General features: G+C 45.2%; 1 protein-coding gene across 1 annotated transcript in view; it reads right to left on the bottom strand.

Annotated features, from left to right (window-relative positions):
• Positions 1–2,320: 2,320 nt before the first annotated feature.
• LOC140203608 (serine/threonine-protein phosphatase 2A 65 kDa regulatory subunit A beta isoform-like) overlaps positions 2,321–22,992 on the bottom strand; it is a 96,324-nt gene continuing 75,652 nt past the window's right edge. Inside the window, exons 18-20 of the mRNA XM_072269656.1 lie at positions 19,554–19,696; positions 16,334–16,425; positions 2,321–2,379 (exon numbers count right to left, since the gene is read on the bottom strand). Of these exons, the coding sequence (XP_072125757.1) occupies positions 2,321–2,379; positions 16,334–16,425; positions 19,554–19,696 (294 nt within the window). The remainder of the gene's footprint in view (positions 2,380–16,333; positions 16,426–19,553; positions 19,697–22,992) is intronic.

The following is a 22,992-nucleotide window of genomic DNA, read 5'->3' as shown; positions in this document are numbered from 1 at the left end:
AATGTCTGTTCTGAAATAGTATCTGTCTACCTGTTGCAGATACCTGAAACTACATGAGGCCCCGCTCCATCTTCTCACTTTCAGTCAAACAAGCGAAGTGGGCATGTCTTACTCATTCAAGCTTGGTTCAACGCTCAAACCAAATCAGTGTGCGGGATGTGCGCTATTTATATACAGCATGGTGGGGAAATGATTAGCAGCAAAATATTTCTTGTATGCAAATTAATATTTTGTCTTAGGTTTTCTTAAAGAATTTTAAAGATAATGAAGGAGAGTCAAAGTAGACAAGTTGTGGCGAAGGCTGGAATGGTGGGTTGGAAGGGAGGAGAATGGTATTATGGTAGTAGAGCAAACACGAGGAATTCTGCAGATGCTGGAAATTCAAGCAACACACATCAAAGTTGCTGGTGAACGCAGCAGGCTAGGCAGCATCTCTAGGAAGAGGTACAGTCGACATATCGGGGCCGAGGCCCTTCGTCAGGATGAACTGATAGAAGAGCTAGTAAGAGATTTGAGAGGGGGAGGGGGAGATCCAAAATGATAGGAGAAGGCAGGAGGGGGAGGGATGGAGCCAAGAGCTGGACAGCTGATCCTCTCATATCCCTTTTGCCAATCACCTGTCCAGCTCTTGGCTCTATCCCTCCCCCTCCTGTCTTCTCCAATCACTCTGGATCTCCCCACTTTCAAATCTCTTACTAGCTCTTCTTTCAGTTCACCCTGACGAAGGGTCTTGGCCCGAAACATCGACTGTACCTCTTCCTAGAGATGCTGCCTGGCCTGCTGTGTTCACCAGCAACTTTGATGTGTGTTATGGTAGTAGGAAATGGTATTGGATCAAAGAGAGAGAAACTGATTACCTTGGAGGTCTGGTACAAACATTAGCTTCCTTCCTGATCTCTAGTGTTGTCTGTGGAGTCTACACATTCGTTCTGAGATCCCACCAGATGCATCCATTCCCATTAGGAACTTGCTGTGCTGCTACTGAGGCACACTCAAAAGATGTGCAAGTTACTAGGTTAATTGATTATTATAACAGGAAATCAGATTAGTGTAAATGAGCTCTTTGATAGAACGGACACAATGGGGCAAATGTACGAGGTCCCTATGTTGTACAATTCTGTGACTAATAACAGGGGCCAAGCAGAGCTGGGACAGCCACTCATCCTGACATGAGAGGAAGTGGAGAAAGGCTCATTGCAGAAGTTTGTTTACGCCCAGAATCTTTATGGAACATTCTCCTCTCTGAACTTCAGTAAGATACCTAGTTGAGGTGCAGGTTGCCTTACACAAAGTCCTCACTGAAATAAATCACCAGCTACAATTACAACAACAGGGAAAGAACAGCATTGCCTTTTAATGTGGTGACAAATCTTTAGCATTTGGCTTCTCTCAGATTGGAGCTGTTTTTAATAACTCACAGTTAGTTGTCCTCTGTTGTGTAAGAGATATTAAGACTGTTCAAATTTACTGAGAATGTGCAGTAATTTCACTGGAGTTGCAAGCTGAACTAGGGTACAGGGCACAATTACTGCATGCACATAATTTGCAGGCAACACTGGTATATTTTAGAAGGTCATAGCATTTCCTCAAGATCCAGTTGACGTGACCATTGGCAGTGAATCATGTAGGTCAGTGCCCAGCATACTAAATGCAGTCATGATACATTCATTCTGTGGTGGTCCACCTATCCCATTTAGTAAGCACCCAGTGCTTCTGATCCTACACCATCCTGTTCTGCAAGGGGCAATACAATTTGTCGGTAAGTGTCACCTGGTTGACATGGTTATCTTGGTTGAAACGAGCAGTTTGTGTAACCTGTGAGATTTGGGTTTGGGGGTCAAATGTTGGTGCATGGATAGAACAGGTGATGTACTCTAATGTTACATATGAGGCCTGATTTATAGTCTGATGCAAAACTGGTGATTTACTAGTCAATTAGGCTGTTGGTGCAGTTAATGGAATATGACTTTTGAAGGTAGGCTCATTGATCTTGACCGTTCTTTTGAGATCATTAAAAAAATCGAAGCAGAATTAGGTCACTTTGCCTATTCATGTATGTCCTACCATCAGTGCAATCATGGCTGATCTTCTACCTTACTAACCCTGCATCCATTTATCAGAATGGTGGATTCCAGTTAATGGGGACACATCAGGATCAGTACGTTTTGGCCCAATGAAGTGGCTGCCACAATTAGCCAAAGTTTCATGAAAATAGTTTTAAAAAGGCTAACTATGTTCAACTGAGTAACAAATTATGTATTTAAATAAATACAGAACAAATTAGAATATTACCAATATAACTGTAGTACTATGATAACACCTAATAGTTCTCGACAGCAGAGTTCATACAGTGTACGCTGCTCTGTTCTTTTTGATTGACTGTAAATGAACAAAATCAGTGTTGAAGTCATGTCAAAAATTGTTGCTTTGTCACTTGGCATCAGTAGGCTCAAATGAATACCATAGCACAAGCATACGCAATTGATGCTATTTAAAAGCTATTTGCTCTAAGCATGTTGTAGTGTCTCATGGCCAGACACATGCACACAACTGATGCTAGTTAGAAACTGTTGCATTCTCCAAATCCTCATTTTCATTGTAGCATTCAAGATGATTGTCAATATCTTAACTTTCTTCGTGGTTTCTAATTTGTTGAAGCAGTGAAATTGTTTCATTTTCATTCCCAGCCATTTCTTGCATCTCCAAGCCTGACTGCTTGAAACTGTAGTGAGAAAAACAGTTCTGAATTGTCTTACTGCTTATTTCTCTCTACCTATCCCTGACATAAACCACTGCTTTTTTGAACACAAGCTGATGATATTTAAAAACTGTTCACTCTAAGCACAGTGTACTATTTAATGACACACAAGTGCACACAACTGACACTAGTTAGAAACTGTTTGGCAATACTCTCCCGTCCCAGTTAAGAGACATAGTGTCCCAAATAAGTGAGGAAATTCTGGCTATTTTTTTGATTAGTTTATGTTGATTTAGAGTTGTCCCAAATAAGTGGCTGTCTGGATTAACTGATAGGATAACTAACCAGAATCCACTGTACAGTATATCATTTATTCACACCCAGTCCACTCCTGGTGCAAGGTCTCAGCCTGGAATATCAACTTGTATTCTTCCTCTGCAGATACTAATTGATGAGCTAAGTTCTTTCAGAGTTTTGTTTTTGCTGGCAGATCCCAGAATCTACAGTCTCGTTTGTTTTCATATCCTTTATTAGCTCGAGAGACCAGATCTCTTTACAATATTCCAGGCACAATCTTACCAGATATTTATATAAATGTACTTGAATGTTATTATTCTTGTACTCCTTCTTCTTTCAATAAAGACGAGCAAACCATTTGTCTTTCTAATTGTTTGCTGTATTTTGGCATCAGTGATTCACGTACACTGGTACCCAGGTCACTCTGAGCACCAACTCCTTACAGTCTCCCATCATTTAACTACTCTACTTTTCTATTTTCCCTACCAAATTTCCTCTTGCACTTTTCCACATTACACTCCATCAGCTGTGACCTTGCAGATTCACATAACCTGCATGAATCCATTTAAAACCCAAAAGATACTGCAGATGCTGGAAATCCAGGACAACACACACAAAACGCTGGAGGAACTCAGCAGGTCAGGCATCATCTATGGAAATGAATGTTAAAGTGAATTTTTTGGGGGTAATGATTTGTTTACATTTAAGTGACTTTGGCCACCAGACTTCTACTTGACAATGCACTTCCTATGCTTCTGGCGCCGTAGTTTGACCTGATGCTGTAGTTTTGAAGACAGTATTATCTATGCATTATAAATATTAATTGTTTTCTATGTTAGCATGGGAAATGCCAAATAAATGTATCGTAGACTTAATTTACATTCCTAAAGGCTGTCGATACCAACCCAGACATGTTGGCGTCGGAAGGAAAGGATGGTGTGATATTTTGTATGTAGCCTCAAAAGGAAGCATTGTCTATAACTTTTTAAGTAGCGATTGCCTTTGTGTTTAGCATATAAATATTGAGCCCGCATTGGGCTAGCAGACCTTTCTGCGGAAGGTGTCTCCGTCCGTAAGATGCCTGCTGTAGCTTGTGTCGAATAAAGAGGCTGCTTTGTACCTACCAGTGACTCTGTCTCTCTGATGATTTCGTCCACGCTCCAACAATGAATAAACTGTTGATGCTTCAGGCTGGGACATTCCATCAGGACTGGTAAGGAAGGGGGAAGATGCCAGAATAAAAGTGTAGGGAGAGGAGGAGGAGACCGAGCTTGAAGGTGATAGGTGAAGCCAAGTGGATGGGGGAGGGGGGAATGATGTAAGAAGCTGGAAGGTGACTTGCAGATGTCGGTGGGACGCAACTGAAACAAGAGGGATAAAATGGAGTTGTGGTATGTGGATGCGAGAGCAGGCAGAAACAATGGGCCTACCCAACCATTCAGCTTTGTGAATCTTGGGACCAGGTGTCAATTCTCTGGACACCTCCTCTTACTGACCCCTTGAAAAGGACCTCACTTGGGACCATCAGGATATTGTCTCTGACACCACCAGCAACCTCATCGACTCTGGAGATCTCCCAACCACTGCCACCAACCCTCATTGTTCCCTTATCCCACACTGCAACACCTCGTATTCCAACTAAGTAGTCTTTAAGCTGATGGCATGAACATTGATTTCTCTTACTTGAATTACTTCCGGTAATTTTGCCCCTTCCATTCCCCACTCTGGCCTCTTACTACCTCTCCTCCCTGTTTATCACCTCCCTCTGGTGCCCTTCCTCCTTCCCTGTCTCCCATGGTCCACTCTCCAGTCCTTTACCTTTTCCACCTGTCATCTCTAAGCTTGTTACTTCCTCTCTCCCTCACCCCTCCTCCACCCACCTGTCTACACCTATCACCTTCAAACTTGTCTTCCTTCCCTTACTCCTCCCTTCATATTCTGGCATCTTTCCCTTCCTCTCCAGCCCTGATAAAGGGTCTTGGCCCAAAACATCGGCTGTTTATTTATTCCCATAGATCTGCTGAGTCCCTTCAGCATTTTGTGTGTACATCCATTTAAAACTTCTCTGCATCATCAGACCCCAACTTTGAATCATTAGCAAACATGGATACTGTATATTACTGTAAACCCTCTCAACAAGATCATTGATATTGACTGAATATTAGAGCTCAACATCAACTCCTGCAACACTAGTCAACAACCTCCCAATCTCAAAGTGACCTATTTATTCCTAGTCATTATTTTCTGTTTATTAACTGATCCTCAACCCACACAAGAATATTTCCTTCAATCCCATGTGCTTTATGATTTCTTCTGTGGCACTTTATTCAAGGTCTGAAAGTCTAATGAGCAGCATAGCTGTCTTCCTCATCAATTCTCAGCAAACTTGAACATGTTACACGCCAATTCTGATCAGTCCTACTTTTTTAAATGTGCTGTTGCCACTCACTCAATGATAGGCTTTAAGTATTTTCTCTGCAATTGTCTTCTCCCAACTTTGTTAAAGAGTGGGGTTACGTTTACTTCCTTCCAGTTGAGGGGAACCTCAAGAAGAAAGAGGTGGGATTTTGGAAAATGTATTCTTTCTACCATCGTACTATGGTAATTTTGCTCATCCATTCTGCAGTCTCTTGAATAGATACAAGGACTGGAGTTTCCTTGGTGTTGTCTGGATCCACATACTAGCCTCATTTGTAATTTCAATCTGTTCGCCTTACTCACCAGTTCTACAGTACTTATTGTTAAGGGCATGATGACCTCCTGGAACAAAGTCTCCAGTGAGACCATAACCAGGTCTATTAATGCTGTCTCATATGACAGGAAATTAGCTGCTTTGCAGCAATTTTAAAGTGCAAAGTTGCAAAAGTACAGCCCAAAGACAGTAAATTGCTACAAATTTCAAAATAACTAGTGCTTAAAATGCATAATGATGCATTGTTCGTGGACCTTCATTATAAAATCAGAATCAAGTTTATTATCACTGGCATATGTTGTAAAATTTGTTGTTTGTGGCTGCAATACAGAAAACAAAATAAATAAGTTACAATAAATCTTTGATGATTGTCTTGGAGGAGGAGATGTTATTTTTGATCTCCTGATCAAGAAGTCGATGATCTAGTTGCAGAGGGAGGTACAGGAGCTCAGGTTTTGAAGCTTGTTGATCAGTAATGAAGGAATGATGATGTTGAACACTGAGTTATAATCAATAAACAGTAGGCTGACGTAGGCATTGTTGTTGACCAGCTGGTGCAAGGGTGAGTGCAGTGTCAATGAGATACATTCCCTATAGAACTGGTCGGTTGAGTGGCACAGGTTTTCAGTGCCAATGAGAATCATTCCCTATAGAACTGGTTGGTTGAGTGGCAGAGGTTTTCAGTGCCAATGAGATACATTCCCTGTAGAACTGGTTGGCTGAGTGGCACAGGTTTTCAGTGCCAATGAGATTCTTTCCCTGTAGAACCGGTTGGTTGGGTGGCACAGGTTTTCAGTGCCAATGCGATACATTCCCCGTAGAACTGGTTGGTTGGGTGGCACAGGTTTTCAGTGCCAATGAGATTCATTCCCTGTAGAACCGGTTGGTTGTGTGGCACAGGTTTTCAGTGCCAATGAGAATCATTCCCTATAGAACTGGTTGGTTGAGTGGCACAGGTTTTCAGTGCCAATGAGATACATTCCCTATAGAACTGGTTGGTTGGGTGGCACAGGTTTTCAGTGCCAATGAGATACATTCCCTGTAGAACTGGTTGGTTGGGTGGCACAGCTTTTCAATGCCAATGAGATTCATTCCCTATAGAACTGGTTGGTTGTGTGGCACAGGTTTTCAGTGCCAATGAGATTCATTCCCTATAGAACTGGTTGGTTGGGTGGCACAGGTTTTCGGTGCCAATGAGATTCATTCCCTATAGAACTGGTTGGTTGGGTGGCACAGATATAAGATGCTGCACGGAATTACACATGTATAATTTTATTCTGCCTTTCAAAGTGTACATAAAAGGCATTCATCTTAATTCAGCCATTTATGATGTTAGGTTTCACCTTGTAGGAAGTAATAGCATGCAAACTCTGCCAAAGCTAAGGTGCATCCGATTCTGTCTCCAGCTTCCCTTGGAACTGTTTTTTCATACTTAAGATAGCCTTCCATAGGTCATACAACACAGGAACAGGCCCCAGGCTGATCTATTTCATAGAAAGCCATTTAAGCTGCCTACTCCCAGCAACCTGCACTGGGTCCATAGCCCTCCACAGCACTGCCATCCGGGTACCCATCCCAACTACTCTTAAATGTTGAAATTGAGCTCACATGCAGAGACATCCCGCCTCTCGCGGAAGTTGCAGGAGTCACCCGCACATTGACAGCGGCTCCCTGATGGCTGCAAATTATGTACGATATCCTGGAAATGGATTTTTTTCACACACACACACACACACACACACAGAGACACACACACACACACACACACACACACACAGACACACACACAGATGGGAGGGGGGGAGAGAGGGGGAGGGGAGAGGGTGGAGGGAGGAGGTGGGAGGGGAGAGGGGGCGCAGGGAGAGAGGATAAATGGATGGCAGAGTGTTCCACAAAAAGCAAAAAGAAAATATAAAACGTACTTCACCCCAGACTACACTAAAGAGTACCCCTGCCTAACAGGGGTCAAAATAATGACTGTGTTGCTCGCTGCACTGCTTGTAACAGTGACCTTTCTATTGCCCATGGTGGGTTAAGACTGTAAAAGACATGTTGAGGTGAGCTTAACAGGTGGCATTCATTCATTATCATAACTAACGTTATTTAAACTAGCCGGCTAGCTGCTAAGGAGCTACTCTATTGCAGCTATCCCACCTCTCCCGGAAGTTCCAGGAGTGTCTCGCAAATTGATGGTGCTACCTCCCTGAAATGAGTTTTTGCAGGGTGGGTTGTCTGCGTGCACCACTTGCATTTGCAGCTCATTCCACACTCTCATGACCCTCTGAGTTTCCCTTCATGTTCCCCTTTAAGCTTTTCACCTTTCACCCTTAACCCATGACCTCTAGCTGTAGTCCCACCCAACCTCAGTGGAAAAAGTCTGCTTGCATTTCCCCATCTATAGTCCTGTGACCCGACTGGTGGTGTAGTGGCATCAGAGTCGGACTTGGGGACGAAAGGTCCCCAGTTCGAATCCAGCCGGCTCCCCTGCACACTGCTCCATGCTAGGTCACATACTTCTCCTTATTTAGTGTGTTTCCACTTCTCTCCAACAGCACTCCCTGCAAGAAAACACACCAATGAAGACCAGGATTCAGTGAGAACAACCTGATTACCCCACTGCTCTTAACTTGAGTGACCTTGAAACTGGAATCTTTCTTGTTGGAACAGCACAGGTCACACTAACACAGGAGCTTGGCAGGTCAAGCACCATCTCTGGAGAGGAATAAACAGACCCCTCATCAGGACAGACTGGAAAGGAAGGGGACAGAAGCTGGAATAAAGTGGTGCGGGGACAGGAAGGAGTACAAGCTGGAAGGTGATAGGCGAGACCAGGTGAGGGGGAAGGGGGAGTGGGGTGTGAGAGGCTGGGAGGTGATAGGTGGAAGAAGTAAAGGGCTGGAGAACAGGGAATCTGATAGAGATCATGGAAGAAAGGGAAGGAGGAGGGGGGAACCAGAGGAAGTGAAGAGAAGGGTAAGAGAGGAGCCAGCATGAGGGCTGGAAACAGAGAGGAGGGAGTGGGGAAAGATTACTGGAAATTGGAGAACTCGGTGTTTGTGCCATTAGGCTGGAGGCTATCCAGATCGAATATGAGATGTTGCTCCACCAATCTGAGTGTGGCCTCTTCAAGCAGTAGAGGAGACAACCAACACGCCAAAATGGGAATAGGAAGTTGAATTGAAATGGATAGCCATTGGGAGACCCTGCGTTTTGTGGCAGATAGAGTGAAGGTGCTCAAATATTTGATACCCCAATCTACGCCGAATCTCACCAATGTAGAGGAGGCTGCACCAAGTTACAGCAGGTGACCCAGGCAGACCTGCTGGTGAACTATCGCCTCACACGGAAGGACTGTTTAAGGGTCTGAATAGTGGTGAGGGAGGTGGTCTAGGGGCAGTTCACAGGGATAAGTGGAGGAGGGAGATCAGTGGGGAGGGTTGAGTGGACAAGCAGAAAGTGAGAGTCGGGGGTGGGGGGAGGGAGAAGATGTGTTTAGTGGTAGGATCCCGCTGTAGATGGCAGAAGTTTTGGAGAGTAATGTGCTGGATACAGAGGCTCATGGGCTGGTAGGTGAGGACAAAGGGAACCCAGTGTGCTGCAATGACAGTGTTTTCTCAAATGTTGCAAAGATGGACCAGTGGTAGTCATGGGATCGACTGCAAAGGCCCATGAATACAGCAGTAAATGCAAGAAACTTCAAACAAAAGACCGGAGATATTGGAGAAGCCATGGAATTTGTTTTCATAGTTCACAGTTGCAGCAGAAAGACTGGACAGGTGCATGATGGAAACAAGTCTAAAGACAGATAGGAGCTGATTGGGTAAATATGATCAGTACTATTTTCTTGTATGGGGTGGGGGGCAAAACATTGAGACAGATTAGTTGAGCCAATTGGACTGTTTTGGAATTCAACTCCCATATAATACTATGGTACCAAAGACATTTCCACATCAACAAGTGCTAATAAGAACAATCTGTGCACTCAGCAGAGAGACAGGTGAATAGTTGCCACAAAGAAACAGCCGATCGAAGCCAGATGCAAGATGTCATCTGACTGACTTGGCCTCCACTTGTCCCTTCTCCACCCGCCCCACCGTTAAGGCTGATTTATGCTTCTGCGTCGGCTCTAACCTGTAGCCGATGCCGTAGCCTACGCAAGTGGTCTATGCCCTTGTGAGCATTTATACTTCTGCACTGGTGTGTCCGCGTCGCTCTGCAATTCACCGCCAAAACGCTAGTTGGCGATGGGGTTTCTATGCCACTGTGTTGAGTTTCTTCGTGTACTTCAAGCAGTGGCGACTGAAACTGAGCGCATCATGTTGCAGTTGGAGCTAATAAATGTTGAAGAAGAGTTACTTTTATTGAAGTTACTGCAACGTAGAAAGGAGCCGAGACGTGGGAGGAGATGGTGTGTACGAGCATTGAATGGATTGAGGCAGAAGGAGGGTGAATTTTCTGTGCTTGTCCGGCCACTGAGAGACAAGAAGCAACCAGAAATGCACAGGAGGAAATGCGATGCTATCAAGCCAACCAATCAGTTGTTGCTGTCTGCGTCACCGCAACGCGTGGTTACATTTTTGGGGAGGTGTACGTCAGGCTACAGCGTAGGGTACGCGGCTACGCCGTACCTGTGGCACTAATTCAATGCAGAAGTATAAATTGCCCTTAACTCCTTTCCTTTGGCCTAAGGAACATTTAAGTGACACCCACCTGACTTCGGAACACAAAAGAGGAAACTGACCAAAATAATTAATAAAAAGCAGGTAAAGATAGTAATATGCCTGAAGTCACTTTCAGATACGTTTTATAAAAACACAATTGGTGTTTATAATGTAAAGAAACAATCTTTCACAAAGGTAAGGTCAAATTTGGAGTATTGTGTACAGTCCTGTTTACCTACTGAAAGAAAGGATATCAGTAAGATTGAAAGAGCGCACAGAAAATTTACAAGGACGTTGCCAGGACTTGAGGAACTGAGCTATAGGGAAAGGTTGGATAGGTTAGGACTTTATTCCCTGGTGTGTAGGGGAATGAGGGGAGATTTTATAGAGGTATCTAAAATTATGAGGGATGTAGATAGGATAAATGCAAGCAGGCCTTTCCCATGCTGGCAGGGTGAGACGAGAACTAGAGGTCATAGGTTAAAGGTGAAAGGTGAAATACTTAAGAGTGAACCTTAAATCAGAGGGTGGTGCAAATGTGGAATCAGCTGCCAGAGGAAGTGGTGGATAAGGGTTTGATTTCAACATTTGAGAGAAATTTGGATAAGTACATGGATAGGAGGGGTACAGAGGGCGAGGTTCAGGTGCAGGCAGCTGGGACTAAGCGGAATAATAGTTTGGGATGGACTGCACAGGACAAAGGACCTGATTCTGTGCTGTAGTGGCCTATGAGCCTAAAGGTGAATTATGACGGAACTGGAACTGACAGCTACACAGCAAAAGGTCCTGAGACTCTGGTAGCAGCAGCATCATCAAATACAATTTGAGACCAGGCCATGAAAGGAGAGTTTAGAACAAGTGACCCCCAGAGTTTGGTCGATGGGAAGTTTCATAGGAGCATCACAGAGGTGGGGAGAGAGGCAGAAAGGTTTTGGGAAGGGATTCCAGAGCTTGAGACACAGACAGCTGAAGGCACAGTCATCAATAGCAGAGTGCTTAAAGTCATGGTTGAACAAGATGCTGGAATTGGAGGTGCAGAGACTGGGGCTGGGGTGAATTGTAGGAGTGGGAGAGGATGCAGAAACAGGAGACGGGATTGAAAGCAAGAGTCTTAAGATTGAAATGTTGTTTAACCAGGTGTTTGGGTTGTTTGGTGAGGACAGAAGAGATGGATGAAAGGTCTTGGTGCATGTTAGAACAAGGCAGCAGTGTTTTGGGCGATTAAAAATTGTTACTCACTAAACAGGAGATTGGGCAGGTGGTTTGACATTTTTTGGAAGGAGGTGCAGAGATAACAATGCAAGGTGGGAGTCTCAGAGTGTGGGAACATCTAGAGAATTAGAATCCAGTGGAAGACATCTGCTGTATACCGGACACTCAAGTGTGTCAGGGAAGTGAAGTATGTGCAGTGAAAATTACGACTGAGAAGGTGTTCAGGAAACTTAATGGCCTGAGGGTGGATAAATCTCCTGGACCTGATGGAATGCACCCTTGGGTTCTGAAGGAAGTAGCTGGAGAGATTGCGGAGGTATTAGCAATGATCTTTCAAGAATCGATAGATTCCGGCATTGTACTGGATGACTGGAAAGTTGCAAATGTCACTCTGCTATTTAAGAAGGGTCGGAGCAGCAGAAAGGAAGCTACAGACCTGCTAGCCTGACATCAGTGGTTCGGAAATTGATGGAATCGATTGTTAGGGATGAAATTACGGAGCACCTGGAGGCACATGAGAAGATAGGCCAGAGCCAGCATGGCTTCCTGAAAGGAAAATCCTGCCTGACAAATCTACTGCAAATTTTTGAGGAGATTGCAAGCAGGGTAGACAAAGGAGATGCAGTAGACTTGGTGTATTTGGATTTTCAAAAGGCCTTTAACAAAGTGCCCACGAGCGGCTGCTCAGCAAAATAAGCACCCATGGAATTACAGGGACGTTACTAGCATGGGTGGAGCATTGGCTGAACGGCATAAAACAGAGTGGGAATAAAGGGATCCTATTCTGGCTGCCGCTTACCAGTGGAGTTCCACGGGTCGGTGTTGGGACTGCTGCTTTTTACAATGTACGTCAATAATTTTGACTATGGGATTAATGGATTTGTGGTTAATTTTGCCGATGATACCAAGATAGGTGAAGGAAATAGAGAGCCTGCAGAGAGACTTGGATAGTTCAGGGGAATGGGCAAAGAAGTGGCAAGTGAAATACAATGTTGGAAAGTGTATGGCCATGCACTTGGGTGGAAGAAATAAACAGGCAGACTATTATTTAGATGGGGAGATAATTCAAAATGCAGAGATGCAAAGGGACTTGGGGGTCCTTGTGCAGGATAGCCTAAAGGTTAACCCCCAGGTTGAGTTGGTGGTGAACGCGACGAATGCAATGTTGGTATTCATTTCTGGAGGTATAGAATGAAAGAGCAGGGATGTGATGTTGGGGCTCTATAAGGCATTCGTGTGACCACACTTGGAGTATTGTGTGCAGCTTTGGGCTCATTATTTTAGAAAGAATATACTGACATTGGAGAGGGTTCAGCGAAGAGTCACGAGAATGAGTCCAGGAATGAAAGGGTTACCGTATGAGGAACGTCTGGCAGCTCTTGGGCTGTATTCCCTGCAGTTCAGGAGAATGAGGGGAGGGGGATCTCATAGAAACATTCCAAATGTTAAAAGGCCTGAACAGATTAGATATGATAAAGTTATTTCCCATGGTCAGGGAGTCTAGGACAAGAGGGCACGACTTCAAGATTGGAGGACATCCATTTAGAAGAGAGATGCGGAGAAATTTCTTTAGTCAGATGGTGGTAAATTTGTGGAATTTGTTGCCACAAGTGGCTGTGGAGGCCAAATCATTGGGTGTATTTAAGGCAGAGATAGATAGGTTCTTGATTAGCCAGGGCATCATGAGGAGGCAAGGGGAATGGGGATGACTGGAAGAATTGGATGGCGGAGCAGACTCGATGGGCTGATGGGCCTACTTCTGCTCCTCCATCTTATGGTCTTATGATTAAGGGGAGGTTTCTTTGGTGAGGGACACTAAGGTTGGGCTTGGGGCTTTTGTTAGGAAGAGATGAAGAGAGAAGACGCCAGAGGGAAGAGGTGAAGGGCCCGTTCCCCTGCTGTACTTGTCTCTCCACATTGACTAAATCTTCATTGACTAACTCTGATTTGTGTGCAAGACCTTGGTCTAAAACCCAGTGAACAGCACAGAAAGCTACCTCAAAAAGAAATGTAACAGAAGGAAAAAATTAAAAGGAAACGAAACACATGACATGCTTTTTACGAGTTTCTGCTCCGCAAAAGTCGCAAGGCGGTAAATCCTGCAGCTCTCTGGTGTGCAACACGAAGCAGCGTTTACCTTAATCCACTTTATTAATTAAAGCAGTCAAAAGAATGATGTAATATACAAATTAGGAGAAAGACGTCCACTGGTAACAGGTTAAACGTGCCTAACACAATCTCTAAAATCACTCAAAAAGCTAACAGAGATTAAATTACGTGATTTGCAATATTGAAATGGCATCCCAAATGTGACTAGACCACTGGAATGATACAATATTGTGTAATTCTGGTCGGGAAGAGAAGCTTAGCTATTGAAAAATCTACTTTAACTAATATGTACAGAAGCAATGGCTGCCGAACCAAACCATCAGGTAATCACAGCATCCACTGGCACTGCTGTTCAAGTCACTGGAATAATGAGGTCGGCATTGAAAGTCATTTCAATAACTGTCTAACGGGCACTCTTTCTTTTAATGTTAAAAACAATTAAAAGGGAAATTAAGGTAGGTCAAAACTTAGCACATCATTCAGCAACGTGGGGACAATGAGTGCAGACACATGAGGCCCCATTAAATGTGGGCCCCACCTTAGGAACCATCAATGTGGAACCCACTCCTTCACCAGGCCCCATCAAATGCGAAACCCTCTCCTACATCAGGGTCAGGACCCATTAATGTGGACCACTTCCCCAAGCCAAGGCCCATCCAATGTGGGTCCCTCACTGGGCCCCTCCTCTGCCACCCCATCCGAGAACAGTTTCAGATTGGACAACATCTTCAGTTTTAATTCGAGCATTTGCCACTGGATGCTGGGAATACAAGCGAAGGTGTTTTGGGAAAGGAGGAGGAGGCATACTGGATACAAGTGACTGTCGACAGAGCAGCAAAGCTAATAACCTCACATCCTTGTTAACAGTTAAACCCATCGGATACACAATGCCACTGGGTACACTACAGTCAATGAAAATAAATAGGGGAAGTAGACAGCTTGATATCTCAAGCTAAATTGAGACAGCAGAAAGACTGCAGAACTAGACTCTACAAGGCAGCTAAAATCCAGTGACACTACGTACGAGACATTTACATTTCCAGGGGTAATTCTTTAAAGAGTGTTGTGTATGTGGCCTGGCTACACAACAATGCTATTAATAAAAATGCTGGAGACAGGAGCGAAGTTTCATGGTTCTTTACTAGTAGAAAATGATGCAGAACACACACATACGTATCAATGTGCGCCTAATAGCGCATGCAACGATGTGTTACTACAACATAAAGTAGTCCCCATATTATACAGTAGGCTGACCCGGCTGATGCTGTAGTGGCGTCACCCCGAGTTTGAATCCAGCCGGCTCCCATGCACGCTTTCCATCCATGCTGGGTTACGAGCTGGTGATCTCTTTGGAAACTCACCCGGCAGAAGGCAATGGCAAACCACTGCTGTCACTTGCCTCGTACGCGGTTCCCCACTCCGTCAGAGAGGTGTGGAGGGAAATCGTCCGGCAACTGGAGAAACTCCGGATGTGACGTAACTTTCCTTTTTCCTATACGGTACAAAGAGAGAGTGAAGAAGGTTTTCAAAGATGTCAGCGGCAGATCTCGTTGCAAGTCTGGACAGCTGTTTCTTCACTCCTTTCTATGATAAGGCAAGCACTAGATAAGAAGGAAAACATGCAGATTAGATATTAAAAGGAGACAAAATGGGAACGTTTCTGAAGATAATCAGAACACGCATCTATCTGTAAGCTATGACGACAACTTGTGGGAATTCTAGCGATGGAGTATGTCATTTCTAAAATATTGCAAGTGAATTCATACATTGCCAACTCTTAATTCCTGTTGCTTCAAGACCTATTCGGGCAGATGGGACTCGTCAGCTCATCTAGGAGAAGGAAAATTCGGATCTCAAACCTCTGCTGCCTTGCGGCTGTACCCACTCACAGGGAAGGCTTCGGGAGTAAACCCGGAGCTGGAGTCCCTAAGGCAGTCCTACGCTGAATGACAACTCCTGTGCTGCTCCTGGTACCAAACTCAATCTGCCGTTCCTTTGGGTGCATGCAGATGGGGAGCTTGCTACATGGGGCAACAGCTTGCTCTCCATATCGTACTGCTACCTCCCTGAAATGAGTTTTTGCAGGGTGGGATGTCTGGCACTAGATTTTAACACCCGTTCCTAAACCCTAAAAATCACCTAATATAAACACAGAACTCTTTACTGAGGATTGTACTCAAAACTCTGGATTGGTTCTTAAAATATTCAGCTTACAGAAACAGGGAGGCAAGTGAGAGACACAACTGAGAACTTCATGCTTGGCTCTATAACAAGGTTTATAATTCTGAACAATTAGTAAATCCCTTTAACTGGAAACAGTTCCAAATATCACAGCATTGTTCCAGCAGCTCGAATAACCCTCTTGCTGGTTCAGAGTTTTGAATCCATAATTTGTGTTTTATCCCCTTTAATGAACGTGCTGAGGACTGCATGTTTTTCCCCGACCCTCACTCGTTACACGTGCAGATTACAAAACACACATCTTTATCTTAAAGAGCCTTTTCTACCATCAGTGCCCCCACAGCAGGAACCCAGCAGACACCCATCTTGTCTTGTGCTCATCTTCAGAGACCCAGTGACAGACTCTGGGACAATGCAGGCCACAACTGCTCGAAGGGAGAATGCTTATGCTCGTACCGAGCTGGGTCCAAAGCCACAACTTACCAGTCATGGCTTCCTGCGCAAAGTACTTTACGTCCATATCTTGGTCCTGACCCAATTTCTCCAATATTGGTTTGAACTCGTTCTGTAAAGTGCTGTGATTTAAAAGCAAGTTTTAGTACCTGTGACCTTCAAAACAAGACAGCAGCACATTCACTTAAATCTAAAGCGATACTGGATATTACCCAGATTAAAATCTCCTCTTTCTGCCTCTCACGCAGGCTCCCACTACCACAACTGATCGTTTACTGGCCAGATACGGGTTAGAGCTCAACTTGCAGAGTACGGTCACAAACTGCAGCTGAGCTCATTTGGGTTAGTGGATGCAAAAGGAGAATAATTCGGATGCCGCATTTTTATGCCGTTGAAGAGAGGGGGCACTGAATGCATAAACTTCCTTTTAATGCAATCCGTCTGTTATTGCTTTCCACACAAATTCCAATCAAATCACAAACGCACAATTTCACAAAAATCGTTCACCGGACGGGTTGGCGGGGTGGAGATACGTTGCTACCAAAGGAGGTGCAGGGTGCTCCTTCCCTCCGCAGACCTGCAGGTCACCCTTGGGCAAGGTGCAACACCTGCTTAAGCCCCCCCACCTGATCAGGGTCACGCAATGCCGTGGGAGCAGATGGTGGACAGTCATGTGTGCAGCCGGTGCAGATCACAAGTCCTGGTTGTGCGACCACTGATGCCGGGCAGACAATCTCTGAAGAGGACTGATAATGGCTGGGGGGTGGGGGGGGGGGGTCACCCCGTCTTGTAAAAACACACACGGCCCAGAAGGCGTCAATGGCACAAACCAGTTCTGCAGGATAATTTGCCAAGAACAACCGTGGCCATGGAGAGACCACGATCGCCCACGTCACATGCTGATGAAGATGGTGGTGGCGTTAACTGAAATCTCACTGTGCGGTTTTCACTTCTAACCAGGATTTATCCATCAGTGGTTGAAGGAGAGAGGGAAAATGTATTAAAGAAGATTGGAGGAGCAAACTTTTCATGCAGGAGTTGGTAGCTGAGCTGCCAAAGGAGGTGGTGGTGGTGCAGGCCGGAACAAAAACCTGGACAGTCACTTGATAAACCTCTGGTTAGGTCACATTTGGAGTACTGAATTCAGCTCTGGTCTCCCCTCTAAAGGGCGTGGAAACTTTGAAGAAGGTACAGAAGATGTTTACAGGACGTTGCCTGTGATAAACCGCTGGTTAGGTCACATTTGGAGTACTGAATTCAGCTCTGGTCTCCCCTTTAAAGGGTGTGGAGACTTTGAAGAAGGTACAGAAGATGTTTACAGGACGTTGCCAGTGATAAACCTCTGGTTAGGTCACATTTGGAGTACTGAATTCAGCTCTGGCCAGCTCTTTAAAGGGTGTGGAGACTTTGGAGAAGGTATAGAAGATGTTTACAGGACGTTGCCAGTGATAAACCTCTGGTTAGGTCACATTTGGAGTACTGAATTCAGCTCTGGCCAGCTCTTTAAAGGGTGTGGAGACTTTGGAGAAGGTATAGAAGATGTTTACAGGACGTTGCCTGTGATAAATCTCTGCTTACGTCACATTTGGAGTACTGAATTCAGCTCTGGCCTCCCCTTTAAAGGGTGTGGATACTTTGGAGAAGGTACAGAAGATGTTTACAGGACGTTGCCTGTGATAAATCTCTGGTTAGGTCACATTTAGAGTACTGAATTCAGCTCTGGCCTCCCCTTTAAAGGATCTGAAAAAGGTACAGAAGACATGCTGGCTGGTACTGCAGATGTTACCGGAGAGGTTGCTTTCTCCAGGGTGATGGAGTCTGAGGGAGGGACGAGCTGATAGAAGTTTACAAAATTCTGAGGCAAAGGCAGACGGCTCACAGTTGAGATGTAAAAGCCAGAAGAGAACAGCTCAAAGATGTGCTGAGGATTTGAGTACCTGGAACACACCGACGGGTCTGGTGGAAGTGGATGCAGGTATGAAACAAGAACAAGTGTTTACGATCCAATGAAGGGTCACGGTCTGAAACAGCGACTGGTTATTCATTTCCATGGACGCTGCCTGATCTGCTGAGTTCCTCCAGCGTTTTGTGTGAGCATTGAAGTATTTAAGACACTGTTAAGACAGGCAAATGAACGTGCGGAGAATGGAGGATATCGGCCACGTGCGGGCAAAAGGACACGGTTCAATTAGGCGCTGCTTTATTTATAAAGTCTGCAGGAGTTGGAAACCCAGAGCAACACACGCAAAATGCTGGAGGACCTCAGCAGGTCAGGTAGCACCTATGGAAATGAATAAACAGGTGACGTTTCGGGCCCAGACCCTTCGTCCGGACTGAAAAGGAAGAATTAGTTTGGTACAACATTGTGGGCCAACGGGCCTGTTGTACAGGTTCAGTGAACAAGACAGAGGGATGTGGAGTTAGTGTGGCTGAGTGGGTTTACAATAGCAAGGAGTGATTGTCAGTATAGATGCAATGGACAAGAGGTCATGCTTCTATACAGTACAACTGACTGTATCCAGAACCCAAAGGAATATTGCGCATTGCTTGGGAAAGCTGTAGTAAAATGAGGCCCTTGGAATACAAAGGCAGTGGAGAGACCTTAAACAGGTAATTTGGAGGGTAGAAACGGGCTACTAAATGTTCTTGGTGAGGATGTCCTTTCTTTAAAAAAAAGGGGAGAAGGCAGGCGAGTGGGGTTGAGGGGAATAATAAATCAGCCATGATAGAATGGCCGTGCAGTATCGATGGGCCGAACGGCCTGGTTCTGCTCCTGTGTCTTATGGCCTTAACCTCTGGATAGAGAAGAAGATCGTTTAAGGGTACCAAAGGATCAAGGTCAAGCAGGAAAGTGAGGCAAACACCACAGGGGAGGGGGAGGCCCGAGGGTTAAGTTTATGCCCCTCTCCCATGCAGTACATGGAATGAGCTGCCAGAGGAACTGGTTGAGACAGGCACATTAACAACTTCAATAAGGACAGGTACGCGGGCAGGAAAGGTTTAGAGCAAGGGTGCACAACTATTTTGGTGCCATGGATCATTACACTAGGGGTCCATGAACCCCAGGTTGAGAACCTGGGACGATGGGACCGGCAGAGACGGTGGTCTTGGCCGGATTGGACCTGTGGGTACAAAAGACGGTGCGACTCCATCACTAAATGCCACCACAGTGGCGTCTCAATTTCCATTCCAAACTGGAGGTGAAACATTCTCCACAGGCCGGGTTATAAGCCCCAACTCAAATACTTACCTGGCATCTAAAACCGGTCCTATTTTCTGCAATGATTTAGCCACGTTGAAGCGAATGTTTGCCACCTGATCGCCTGCCATCTGGAGAACCGTCGGCAGCATGTGCTTTGCTGTGATTTCTTGGCCACAGGCTTCAGACAACACCTAAAAAAAACAGCAGAAAATGCAAACGTTCATTCACAGCCCCGAACTTCACGAAGCAAGACTGAAGAAAAGATCATCGATCTGATTTGTGCGACGCTCAGAATGTATTTTGCCCCATGATAAAAAGGCATAGTCCACACTGGCACCAATGATCACCCGCAAGGAGAGAGATGAGGTCCTGCAACGGAGATTTACAGATCAATAGACAAGTTGTAAAGAAAAAGTGCTGGTATATTGTAATCACTGGACTACCCCTTCTGCCATGTACGAGCGAGTTTAGAAACAGGAAGGCAGGACGGCTGAAATATACAAAGTGTGGGTGCAGAGCAGACAGCATCACTGGGATCTCTTCCATGACAAGGTGACCCGAGCCAAGAGGGAACCAGGATTATAAGACGCAAGAGTGGAATTCGGCTATCGAGTCATATATGATGGCAGAATATAGCATTAGTGGTCAGACTCCTGGCACTGTGGAGGATCAGAGGAATCTTGTGGTCAGAGTCCATAGGACACTCAAAGCTGCTATGCGGTTGACTCTGCGGTTAAGGAGGCATACGGTGCATTGGCCTTCATCAATCGTGGGATTGAGTTTAAGAGCCGAGAGGTAATGTTACAGCTATATAGGACCCTGGTCAGACCCCACCTGGAGTACTGTGCTCAGTTCTGGTCGCCTCACTACAGGAATGACTTGGAAGCCATAGAAAGGGTGCAGAGGAGATTTACAAGGATGTTGCCTGGATTGTGGAGCATGCTTTATAAGAATAGGTTGAGTGAACTCGGCCTTTTCTCTTTGCAGCGAACGAGGATGAGAGGTGACCTGATAGAGGTGAACAAGATAATGAGAGGCATTGATTGTGTGGATAGTCAGAGGCTTTTTCCCAGGGCTGAAATGGCTAGAACGAGAGGGCATAGTTTTCAGGTGCTTGGGAGTGGGTACAGAGGAGATGTCAGTGGTTAATGAGGTGGAGGATAAATGCGTGGCTGAGAGATTGGAGCAGGGGGCAGGGATTCAGATTTCTACATCATTGGGACCTCTCTTGGGCCAGGTGTGCCCTGTACAAAAAGGACGGGTTGCAATTCAATCAGAGGGGGACCAATATCCTGGCAGGGAGGTTTGCTAAGGCTGCTGGGGAGAGTTTAAACTAGAATGGTTGGGGGCTGGGAACCGAACTGAAGAGACTAGGGAAGAGGGGGTTGGCTCACAAACAGAGAAAGCTTGTAGACAGTGCGAGAGGGAGGATAGGCAGGTGATAGAGAAAGGATGCTCTCGGACCGAATGTTTGAGATACGTCTATTTTAACGCAAGGAGTGTTGTGAACAAAGCGGATGAGCTTAGAGCGTGGATCAGTACTTGGAGATATGATGTGGTGGCCATTAGAGACTAGGATGGCTCAGGGACAGGAATGGTTACTTCAACTGCTGGGTTTTAGATGTTTCAACAAGGACAGGGAGGGAGGCAAAAGAGGTGGGGGCGTGGCACTGTTGATCAGAGATAGTGTCACAGCTGCAGGAAAGGTGGACGCCATGGAGGGATTGTCTACGGAGTCTCTGTGGGTGGAGGTTAGGAACAGAAAGGGGTCAATAACTTTACTGGGTGTTTTTCATAGGCCGCCCAATAGTAACAGGGATATCGAGGAGCAGATAGGGAAACAGATCCTGGAAAGGTGTAATAATAACAGAGTTGTCATGATGGGAGGCTTTAATTTCCCAAATATCGATTGGTGGATCCCAAGAGCAAGGGGTTTAAGATGGGGTGGAATTTGTTAGGTGTGTTCAGGAAGGTTTCTTGACACAATATGTAGATAAGCCTATAAGAGAAGAGGCTGTACTTGATCTGGTATTGGGAAATGAACCTGGTCAGGTGTCAGGTCTCTCAGTGGGAGAGCATTTTGGAGATAGTGATCATAATTCTATCTCCTTTACCACAGCACAAGGCTAATAGGAAGGAGCTTAAGAAGGAAATTAGGAGAGCCAGAAGAGGCCATGAGAAGGCCTTGGCAGGCAGGGTTAAGGAAAACCCCAAGGCATTCTACAAGTATGTGAAGAGCAAGAGGATAAGACGTGAAAGAACAGGACCTATCAAGTGTGACAGTGGGAAAGTATGTATGAAACCAGAGGAAATAGCAGAGGTACTTAATGAATACTTCCGTATTCACTATAGAAAAGGATCTTAGTGATTGTTGTGATGACTTGCAGCAGATTGAAAAGCTTGAGCATGTAGATATTAAGAAAGAGGATGTGCTGGAGCTTTTGGAAAGCATCAAGTTGGATAAATCGCTAGGACTGGATGAGATGTACCCCAGGCTACCGTGGGAGGCGAGGGAGGAGATTGTTGAGCCTCTGGTGATGATCTTTGAATCATCAATGGGGATGGGAGAGGTTCTAGAGGATTGGAGGGTTGCCGATATTGTTCCTTTATTCAAGAAAGGGAGTAGAGATAGCCCTGGAAGTTATAGACCAAAGAGTCCTACCTCAGTAAGCTGATGGAGAAGATCCTGAGAGGCAGGATTTATGAACATTTGGAGAGGTATAACATGATTAGGAATAGTCAGTATGGCTTTGTCAAGGGCAGGTCGTGCTTTACAAGCCTGATTTAATTTTTTGAGGATGTGACTAAACACAATGATGAAGGAAGAGCAGTAGACGTAGTGTATATGGATTTCAGCAAGGCATTTAATAAGGTACCCCATGCAAGGCTTATTCAGAAAGTAAGGAGGCATGGAATCCAAGGGGACATTGTTTTGTGGATCAGAACTGGCTTGCCACAGAAGGCAAAGAGTGGTTGTAGGCAGGTCATATTCTGCATGGAGGTCGGCCTCAGTTATCTGTTCTGGGACCCTTACTCTTCGTGATTTTTATAAATGACCTGGATGAGGAAGTGGAAGTGGAGGGATGGCTTAGTAAGTTTGCTGAGACACAAAGGTTGGAGGTGTTGTGGGTAGTGTAGAGGGCTGTCAGAGGTTAGAGCGGGACATTGATAGGATGCAAAACTGGGCTGAGAAGTGGCAGACGGAATTCAACCCAGATAAGTGTGAAGTGGTTCATTTTGGTAGGTCAAATATGATGGCAGAATATAGTATTAATGGTAAAACTCTTGGCAGTGTGGAAGATTAGAGGGATCTTGGGGTCCGAGTCCATATCATTGGGACTGCGCAGGTTGACTCTGTGGTTAAGAAGGCATACGCTGTATTGGCCTTCATCAATCATGGAACTGAATTTAGAAGCCGAGAGGTAATGTTGCAGCTATATAGGACCCTGGTCAGACCCCACTTGTAGTACTGTGGTCGCCTCACTAC

This window comes from Mobula birostris, chromosome 10 (assembly GCF_030028105.1).
Source record: "Mobula birostris isolate sMobBir1 chromosome 10, sMobBir1.hap1, whole genome shotgun sequence".
Lineage (NCBI taxonomy): Eukaryota > Metazoa > Chordata > Chondrichthyes > Myliobatiformes > Myliobatidae > Mobula > Mobula birostris.
The sequence above is the reverse complement of the archived record's forward strand: the minus strand, read 5'-3'. Positions and strand labels throughout refer to the sequence as shown.